We start from the raw sequence: 10741 nt of genomic DNA, 5'->3' as shown, positions 1-10741 counted from the left end.
AGACTGCGATGTAGATAAACGGAATAGTGAATCCGTATAGAGTGAATCCTGCTCTTAGTGCGGGCGGGGGCTTATTCCTGTTTGGTTGCTGCAAGTTCGATATGAAATGTATTTTAAGTCAAGATGGATCTTGAAAGTTATGAAAAATTATGAAAATGAATGCAATTCGCCTGTGATGGCACCACTATGAATTGATACAGTGTCGGACTGGGACACCAGGGGCCCACCAAAAAAAACAGACCAGGGGCCCACTCTCAGTTAGGGGCCTAGCCAGTAAAACACCTGCCAGGGCCGGTATTACAAATTTACCATTGCTGCCGGTAATTTGTAATACCCTTTACAAAAGCCCTTGCCCTCCAGTAAAAACGTACATTTCTTTTGGCTTCTGCGATGTGGCCCCTTTTCAGGTGCTACCCTGTGGCTCTGCTTCTTTTTATGTGGCACTTCCGCTGGCTCCGCCCCCTTTACATCACGGCACACCCCTTTAGTATCTGCCCCCACCACTGGCCGGTATTTTTTTTTTTTGTAAAAGGTGGCAACCCTACTCTCAGTACTATTATATTCTTCCTCTCCTCTAGGGTTGCCACCCGGCCGATATTTTACCGGTAAAACATCTGCCACGGCTGGGGCCGGTATTTAAAATTTTCTGGCAATGTAGCTGCCGGTAATTTTTAATACCCCTACAAAAGACCCTTGGCCCGCCCTCAATCAAATAAAAACGTACATTTTTCAGTGACTTCTGCCCATTGCGTGATGTGGCTCCACCCCCTTTGACATCACAGCCAGCCCCTTTTTTCCAGCCCACACCACTGGCCTGTCGCTTGCCGTGGCTCCACCCCTTTGATGTCACAGCCCACCCCTTTTGTTCCCGCCCCCACCACTGGCCTGTAAAAATGTAGTAAAAAGGTGGCAACCCTACTCTCCTCACTCAACCTCTATTCTCCTAGTCTCTTTTCTTTACGTACTATAACTATTATTCCACCTATTTAGTCTCTTTGTTCTCATAGAAATAGGGAATGGCCATGAAACAGGCCAAATATTTAGCAGCAGGAGGGGCTACTGACACATGGGCCCAGTGGGAGTTTTCCTGGTATCCCTATGGGCCAGTCCGACACTGAATCGATGTGCAATAATGAAATTAATAATGAATTAATAATTTCTCCGCAGTCCATGGGTGCATAACACATAGTAGAAGGCAAAAAATTGTGAGTTGTTTCTCCAAAAATATCCAAAATATCGTTAAAAGTTCAATCCATTTATTGGAACATACAGGAGATGGCCTGACAGATTGTTTAGTTCAGTTGTCTTCAGAAAGGGCGAAAGGGCGACAGGGCGACGATCCATCGTGCGGTGCACGCTTTCTCCTCCCTGCCTTTTATAGGAGATATGCAGGGAGGAGAAATCGAGCGCCGCCTGATGGATCGTCGCCGTTTCTGAAGAGGAACGCAAGCAGAAAATCGGTAAGTTGTCGACGGGTCTCAGGACTGCATCAACTAGCCATTGTGGTCCTGGATCGAAGAAAAAATCAAAATGCACTATCGATATCTGTACTGATATCGATCGAGGGTCTATCGATATCTGTACTGATATCGATCGAGGGTCAGAAGCCCCCACACAGGGACAGATAAGCTGCCGAATCAGTCTAAAGGGCCAATATTGGCAGCTTCAATGTGCCCACAATCGTATTATATGGCAGGCCTACGGAGAGGATTGCATCAATATGGTGGTGCAGCAGGATTTTAAAACCTGTTGGATATTGTTCCAGTGGGTCGTGGGGAGGGCCCCATTCACAGGCTAATAAGCACGGGGATCACATAATAAACTTACAAACAAGGTTCCCTGAATGAAATGCAGGTGTATTAGGGATCCATATGTAACACTGGAGCGCATTTAAATACAAGGAGGGTTTGTTTTCCCCCAAACATGACCTCTGTGCTGAATGCAGGGGATGTTTATGCCACTTTATCTGCTTTCCCAGTGTCTATTCTCTGAGGCTTGTGGGAAGCAGCTTAGATACATTGTTCCAAATGCATCACATTATCTCCTGCACTCTCACAGCAGTCTCTTTCTCTCTCTTAAGCCCCTTTATTTAAGTACATTCCTGCCAGAAAACTCACTAATTGTAAGGATCTATATAGTGAATAAAATACCCCCTCTTGTAAAATATAAGGATATTGTAAGTTACCGAGGAGTTCCATGACCATATTTTTATACAGGTCATGGAACTCCAGGGTGACTTCTAAAATCCTCATATTTTGCATCAGGGGGTACGTTATTAATTATAAAACACAAGTTTCAGAGTCACCTGGCAGAAATGACATCACTAAGCTCCGATTATAACCAATGACGTCACTTAGCACCGTTTATAGAGTGAATAATGTACCCCCTCTTGTAAAATATATATTGTAAGTTACCGAGGAGTTTCATGACCATATAAATAATAATAATATAATAATATCTAATATCCTCATATTTTCAGTGAGTCATGTGACAGAAATTACATCAGAACTCACCGTTTATAACTGATGACATCAGAACTCACCATTTATAAGAATATAATTTATAGGATATTCACGGATCTTTTGTGTTACAATGTTTTATGCTCATCATTCTATTCAGATTCTTTATTATTGATCCCAATTGTCAGACAAATGCTTGGTTACTAACTAGAGGCAGATCATTACAGCATTAGATGAAGATACAGGCTTGGTTAGATGCCACCTCTGCAGTGTAACAAGGGTTGCCACCTTTTCTGGAAAAAAATAAAGGCCTTCCTACATATTTATATTTTTTTCCCTATTTATAACATTGGGATCAACCATCATTTTTACCAACCAGGACGGTAAAATGCCGGCCAAGTGGCAACCCTAAGTGTAACCAGTTCTGCACAGTGGGGTCATCTACATAGGTGGGCTGGGTAGCTAAACCTCAATGAGTGCCCCTCCATTTCTTGCCCAAACTGGCCATAGTGTAATTACTTAAAGGCAGCCACATGGGCACCTAAAGAACTGGCATTCTGTTTGGAATCTGCATAAAACCGAAACACAAAAATGCCTCTGATCCATCCAAAACACCATCATCCTTGTGACTAGTTCCTTACTTTTTTTGGAGATATCTGTCTTGACCCACCTAAATAGGCAAAATTACAAGGTATCATTTATCTCGCTGGGCGATGAATCTCCCCGAATCTGAGCGTGTAAACAAGCTGCTGTGTAGCAATGCGGAAATTGAAAAAAGGCTTTAGGACAGGGGCACACTGCAGATTCGGGGAGATTTAGTCGCCTGGCAACTAATCGCCTCTTCTGCGGGGCGACAATCTCCCACAAACTGCCTTCCTCCTGCTATAATGAGAAAACGCCAGCGCAATGGCATTCGCGGCACTCCGATTTTTTAAGTTGCCCGTGGTTGCCTCACGAGGAAACTTCGTCCGACTTCGTAAATTGAAGCGCCGCCAGTGCATTGGCGTTGGTGTTTTCTCATCATAGCAGGCGGAAGGCAGGGGGAAGGCAATTCGGGGAGATTGTCCACCAGCAGATCTGCCTGTGTGTCCCTACGCTTATGGCACAGGCTAAATAATGGATAACAGATAACACCATTATGTTCTACAGAGCTTGTCTGCTATCTGATGTGTAACCTGAGCCTTTTCTCTTTTGAATAGCTGCCCCCATTGCTACACAGCAGCTTATTTATATAAACAATAGTAGTGTTTCTGAAGTATAATGAAAAATTCCTCATGAGGCAACTTCGGGCGACTTCAGAAAACGAAGTGCCGCCAGTGCCATCTCGCTGGAGATTTTTCATTATAGACGGTGGGAAGGTAGGGGAAGGCAGTTCGGGGAGATTGTCGCACCGAAGAAAAGGCGATTTGTCGCTGGGGCAACTAATCTCCCCGAATCTCCCCTTACCCTTACCAGTGCAGGGCAATAATGCATTATATTTTTATTAGTTTAAAACACTTTCATTTTTTTTTTTGATGTTACTGTTCCTTTAAGCAGTTCCCATGTAGCTGCCAAATGGCACTTTCACGTATGGCACTTTGCCTGCACCTTTGGGCCAAATCATTAGAAATGGTCAGAATTATTGTATGTGGGGTTCACTGCCACTAGGGTTGCCACCTGGCCAGTATTGTACCGGCCTGGCTGGTAAAAATTATGGCTGATCCCAATGTTATTAATAGGGGAAAAAAGATAAATATATTTTTTTCCAGAAAAGGTGGCAACCCTAACTGCCACCCAGGACTGGAATTAGAGACAGAAAGGGCAAATACATAAATCACATCTGTCCAACCTGTTGCCCTCCAGCTGCTGTCAAACCCCTACTGCAGTAGAACAGCTGGAGGGCTTCAGTTTGGACATAGTGTTGTAGAGAGAGAGAGAGAGGATTGTTCTAAAATATAATATGCCCTTTGTAGGCCCTCTGATGCTAGGGCCCCAGCCCCCAGGTCAATGACCCACTGAACACAACAGCTCCTAGGCTGTGATTTTGAGATTGTTGCCATACTGATGTAAATAATCCCCTTTAATTCGATGAAATTGCTGTTTGGCAGCAGAATTTGACATTTAAAATCAAAAAATTATGCTTTTCTGCGACTCCTGATAAACAGCCGTGCGATAATGAGCTACTAATCCAAGTCTTTATTGCGCTCAGCCCCTGCCGCACGCACATTTGGGAGATATTTAGCGCGCGTTATTGGCTCCGGCATCTGCCCAGGACTCACTCTGATCTATTATTATTATTATTAAGTCCATAAGAAGAAAAAAAGCAGCAGCCTGAGCGTGGGCAGCAAGGGCTGGGTGTTTACCTTGCGCTATAACCTCGCTTTCCCTCGCTGACCTGAGTTTGAACCAACGATTAGCGCTGCATCATAAGTTGGAGAATTTACTTGCGACTCTCCCTCCCGGGACTCGGGACGTAAATACAATCAGTGAGAAGGGGTGAAGCTCGGGCCAAACGCTCGTTTTCTAAGAGAGGAACGTGTCTGTTGTACAGGGAGTCTGATGAATGGAATTGGGGGGCAGGCAGGAGGCATTGCCCGGCGCTGGCACAGAAAGCGATTTAAAAATGATAAATTGCCAACTGACGCATTGGCCCTGGGGCCACAGTATTACAAGGGGTCCTTGGTGGTGTTGGGAGTTTATAAAAGCAAAAAAGGGGCATAAAACAAGCCCAGTACCAGAATATTCAGTCACAGCACTTTGGTGGCGCAACTGGGGGCGCGTCTGATTGTAGCGACTAAATTAACACCTATTCACAGTCAAATGCGGATTGTCTCGGGTGGTAATGGGAGGCAAACGGTTAAAGAATTTGGGTAGAAACGTGTCCAGGTGGGAGGAGTCCCAGGGCGACGCTACAATCCGCAATTAAAGATGAACTTTGTTTGAACTAATTTATCTGACCAAGGTAAAAAAAAAAAGAAAAAGGGGCAGAGCGGGGAGAGTATATAAAGGGCAAAGTATGGGGCAGAGGCAGATTGTGTCCGGGACTCACCTTGCTTCCAGCTCAGGTAGTCTCTTGCTGTGCCATGGATCTGTATACTCTGCTCACTAGCGCTCTGTGCACTCTTGCGCTGCCAGTGCTACTCCTGCTCACCGCTGCCAAACTCTGGGAATTGTACTGTCTGAGGCGCAAAGATCCCACCTGCGCAAACCCACTGCCCCCCGGCACTATGGGGCTGCCCTTCTTCGGGGAGACTCTGCAAATGGTGCTGCAGGTATGTATGGGACACTGGCGGCTGAACGCGCTCTAGGAGGCGCCTGTGCGCAACAAAGTTTCTTTGGAGAGGGGAAGCAATTATAGATCGCTACAAAGTAACGGTCTGCTGCGGAAACGCATAGAATATTGAGTAGCCTGATGTTTCCGGCTGAAAATTCTGCTGTGTCAGTAAAGGTACTGCCTGAAACTCCAGTGCGCCGGGCTGAGAACTAGATCTAAAGACGTCATTAATAGTTGAACCCACTAACCACCCCTGTTCTTGTTTCTCTCCCAAACCAGAGGCGCAAGTTCCTCCAAATGAAGCGTAGAAAGTACGGTCGCATCTACAAGACGCATCTGTTCGGTAGCCCCACGGTGCGCGTCACGGGCGCAGAGAACGTTCGCCAGATCCTATTGGGGGAGCACAAGCTGGTGTCGGTGCACTGGCCGGCCTCGGTGCGCACGATCCTAGGGGCCGGCTGTCTGTCCAACCTGCACGACTCTGAGCACAAGTACACCAAGAAAGTAAGTGTAGAAAATCCCAAAATGTGCTTCCCTAGTTGTAGTAGCTATTATTTAATTTTCAACACCAGCTGGGGGGTAGAGGTCCTATGGTTCTAGAAAACATTTTCCACTGGGGCTCATTTATAAACAGTGGGCAAATTTGCACCTGGGCAGTAACCCATAGCAACCTATCAATTATTGGCTTTTTTTTTTTCCAGCTGCTGCAGGTTAAGCACTGAAAGCAATCATCTGATTGGTTCCCATGGGTTACTGACCAGGAACCTATTTGCCCACTTTTTATAAATGAGCCCCATGTAATGTCATCCCTACCAGCCGTTTGTTAGCGGTGGTGGCAACGTTTTTAAGCGCACAACCTGGTTCTAATAGATCAATTTGTATCTGTCACCCGGTGGGGTCGCAGCCCTATTCTACAAAGAGTGATTTAATTTGGGCAGGGTGACTGAGAGGTTAATCTTTGTTTGGGATGAACCTGCTAATCTCTCCCCCTGCTGAACCCCAGCAGGGGGGGCCCAACTGACACCTGGAAAGGATTAACCCTGCATGTGCTCCAGGAAAATCAATGGAACATGCTTATCTGATCGGAGCATCATGGGTGTCTGCAGATGGGGGCAGTTGCCCCACCCCGACTTCTTTAGCTTTTCCAAGAAATTGTTAATTTAATTCCCAACGACGCAAATTATTTTTTTTATACTTCCAGCCCCGAGATGAGCCTTAAAGTGGGAAGGGGGTTCACCTTTAAGTTAACTTTTAGTATGTTACCAATTCTAAGAATTTTTTCAGTTGGTCTTAATTATTTTATAATTGTTTTTTAATTGTCTTTTAACTTGTTCCAGCTTTCAGCATGGGGGTCACTGACCCCATACATGCTCAGTAAAGCTACACATTTATAGTCATTGCTACTTTTTATTAATCATCTTTCTATTCAGGCCTCTCCTATTCATATTCCAGTTTCTTATTCAAAACAATGCATGGTTGCTAGGGTCATTTGGACCCTAGCAACCACTGTTGAAACTGTATCACGGAGAGCTGCTGAATAAAAAGCTAAATAACTCAAAAACCGCCAATAATAAAAAATGAAAACTAATTGCAGATTGTCCCAGAATATCACTCTAGACATCATACTTAAATTTAATTTAAAGGGAAAATTATCTTCTGCATTGTCATCAAAAGGTTAATCTTCTGTGGGATGGTACCTTATGTGATGTTGGCTTACTTGCCCACCTTAGAAAATTTTTCTATACCCACCCATGCCCAGCATGGGGGTTACAACTCCCTGCAAACCAGGCTGCTGGGAGTAGTTGTAATGAAATCAAATGCTCTAGTTTAGTGCAAGGTGGTAACTCTGTGCTAATGAGAGTTCTGCCCGCAGGTGATTGCACAAGCCTTCTCCCGAGATGCCCTCGACAATTACGTGCCGCAGATGGAAGAAGAGGTGAGACGCTCTGTAAACCTGTGGCTGCAGAGCGGCCCCTGCGTGCTGATGTATCCCGCCATCAAGCGACTGATGTTCCGCATTGCCATGAGGCTCCTGCTCGGCTGCGATCCCCAGCGCATGGACAGCCAACAGGAGGAGACGCTGCTCGAAGCCTTCGAGGAAATGACCCGAAATCTCTTCTCTTTGCCTATTGATGTGCCATTTAGCGGCCTCTACCGGGTAAGTCTGAGAACTGCATGCTCTTTCCTTTAACCCAATCTATCCCAATAACCAAAGCATTCTGTATAAAATGTCCTTTATTATATTGGTCAGAATGATAGGCTGTGTTTATAATAATGATTCCTGCATGCAATGTCCAGGCAAAGTTAGCCTGGAAATAATTGTGGGAAACCCAGGACACACTAGGCTAACTTTATTTTTTTATTTTGTTTTTCATAATAGGGTCTGCGGGCTAGAAACCTTATTCATGCCCAAATTGATGAAAACATCAAGGAAAAGCTGCAAAGGGAACCAGACGATAATTGCCGGGATGCCCTGCAGCTGCTGATTGACTATAGCCGCAAGAACGGAGAGCCCATTAACTTGCAGGTAAATATCATCATCTATATGTGGATTACCTGCCAGGCATTTGTCACTATTTTGCCAGAGCCACTTTTGCCCATTAGTAATGAGTATAATGTGCTAGCACTGTGTATGTGCCTATAATACACAAAAGCCATGAATATCTTGTAAATTATATCCTTTTAAACGGTGAGTTCTGATGTCATTTCAGTCACATGACTCATTGAAATTTGTGTATTATAATAAATAAAGTACCCCCAGTTGTAAAATATGAAGATATTAGAAGCTACCTCGGAGTTCCATGACTTGTATAAAAACACTCGGTCTTCGGCCTCTTTTATATGGTCATGAAACTCCTCGGTAACTTATAATATCCTTATATTTTACAAGAGGGGGTACTTTATTCACTATATATAAACCTACATTGCCATATTCAGATTTTTCTATTTTAACCATTATTTTACCTCTTGCAGGCACTGAAAGAATCCGCAACTGAGCTCTTGTTTGGAGGTCACGGAACCACAGCAAGTGCTGCCACGTCACTTACCTCTTTTCTTGCACTTCACAAAGATGTTCTGGAAAAGGTCCGCAAGGAGCTCGAAACACAGGTAATTTAGCTGGACCCAATTAATGGCGGCAACCATGCTTTCATTCCTTGGTAGCAGCCCTTCTAACTGTTTCTTTACCATCCTAATTTGTGTAAATAGAGCCAACAAAAAAAGGTCTTTAAACTAATATTATACCATACCAAACAGGTCAGGTCAAGAACACACAAAGCATAATGAAACCAAGGCCCTGGTCACAAGAGCTTACAATCTAGTTAAAACACTATTGGGATGCTTGCATATAATAATCTGACATGTTTAAAGGGGACTTAATAGAATGAGTCAGTCCAACTCAAAAAAAAAAAAAATATCTCTATCTCTATCTCGTCACTTTTTGTATTACTTTTAAAGGCAAGGGATACAGATTAAAAATAGGCTCAAAGAGCCCTGGTCACAGTAACTTGCAATCTAAAGGGTATTTGTAGGAGTGTGGGGTTATAATGTGGAAGTGCAGTTCCTATAACATCTGCAGACTTAATGAGAGAGTGTATACATTAAAGCACGCCTTATATGTATCGCTTTTTTTTTTTTCTATAGGGTCTGTTGTCAACGAAACCCGAGGAGAAAAAGGAACTAAGCATGGAAGTACTTCAACAGTTAAAGTATACTAGCTGTGTCATTAAGGAGACCCTGCGACTCAGCCCACCAGTGGCCGGTGGATTTCGTGTGGCTCTTAAGACCTTTGTATTAAATGTAAGTTTCTTTCTCTGTGATTAGAGCTTATTATAGTGTAGCTTTATATCATCATCGACCCCAGTGTGTTGGCTTTTACCCTTCTGCAAAGTTGTCTGGATTCAATTGCACCTGTAATTGAATCCCCAGTTTTATGGTTTTACAGTCCCCTCTAGGGAGAAACCAGCACCCCACGTAACCCCTTTATACTGGTGTCTGTACCTGTAGCTCCAGTTGCCTGCTATTTATGGCTTGCTCTTTGTTCTTCCAGGGCTATCAGATTCCAAAGGGCTGGAATGTGATATACAGCATTGCGGACACCCATGGGGAGGCAGATCTGTTTCCCGACACAGACGAATTCAACCCAGACCGATTTCTAACGCCGCTTCCCGGAGATTCCTCGAGGTTCGGCTTCATCCCTTTCGGAGGTGGCGTGAGGTGCTGCATTGGCAAAGAGTTTGCCAAAATCCTCCTCAAGGTCTTTGTTGTGGAATTGTGCCGGAATTGCGACTGGGAGCTCCTGAATGGCTCCCCGGCCATGCAAACCTCCCCAATTATCTGTCCTGTGGACAACCTACCCGCTAAATTCAAACCCTTCTCCAGCTCTATTTAAGCAATTCATATGCTCTATGTAAACCTACTTATATAGCATCTTAAAGTTGTACATAGTGGCTTTTGTAACTGGTTTTATATTTAATTTGTACAGTGTTGCATTTATTTATACTTTTTGTTTTCGTCACTGAATTGAAGCACTATATGCGGGTCTTGGTCGTGGTGTCTGGGATTTGCATCATTGGATATGCTTTATCGCATCTCTGTAAATGTTCCTGTAAATATGTTTTTCGTGTTTGCTCTAATAAAGTATTAACAGAACACAATCTGCTGTGTTTTTTACCTTGATACATGCTGCAGGTTTCCTACATCCTCACACATTTGTACTTAGATTTTACTGTACAAATTTCTTATATGGTACAAGTGCCTTGTGTGCTGCCAGTGTAGGGACACTTCTGTGTTAATGTAAATATAAACATTCATCTGTTAAATATGGACTGGAGAGTATATACTGTGTGAGTACAAATACTAGAGCCTTCAACTTTTAATGAGCTGTATTTCTACAGCTGCAGGTCATGTTCCCCATGGCTTGCATTTCCATTGGTACTATAGGCACCATTCTATACCTGCTATCCAACAGTCCCTTCCCAGAGACTATTATCCCACTGTTACTATAGGCATCATCTCCCCCCTAATGCTA

The 10741-nt window shown here is 44.0% G+C and overlaps 1 protein-coding gene across 1 annotated transcript; it reads left to right on the top strand.

Annotated features, from left to right (window-relative positions):
* Nucleotides 1-5478: 5478 nt before the first annotated feature.
* On the top strand, nucleotides 5479-10362 carry cyp26a1.L (cytochrome P450 family 26 subfamily A member 1 L homeolog; the record flags this gene model as incomplete). The annotated part of the gene is given in 7 exon segments (NM_001095469.1): nucleotides 5479-5710; nucleotides 5992-6216; nucleotides 7586-7870; nucleotides 8093-8239; nucleotides 8686-8820; nucleotides 9355-9510; nucleotides 9761-10362. Coding segments are annotated over 7 exon segments (1479 nt in total). The 3' UTR covers nucleotides 10103-10362.
* Between the last annotated feature and the right edge of the window lie 379 nt (nucleotides 10363-10741).

The sequence above is a fragment of the Xenopus laevis genome, chromosome 7L, assembly GCF_017654675.1.
Source record: "Xenopus laevis strain J_2021 chromosome 7L, Xenopus_laevis_v10.1, whole genome shotgun sequence".
In the NCBI taxonomy this organism is placed as follows: Eukaryota; Metazoa; Chordata; class Amphibia; order Anura; family Pipidae; genus Xenopus; species Xenopus laevis.
This window is presented reverse-complemented; position numbering and strand designations above follow the sequence as displayed.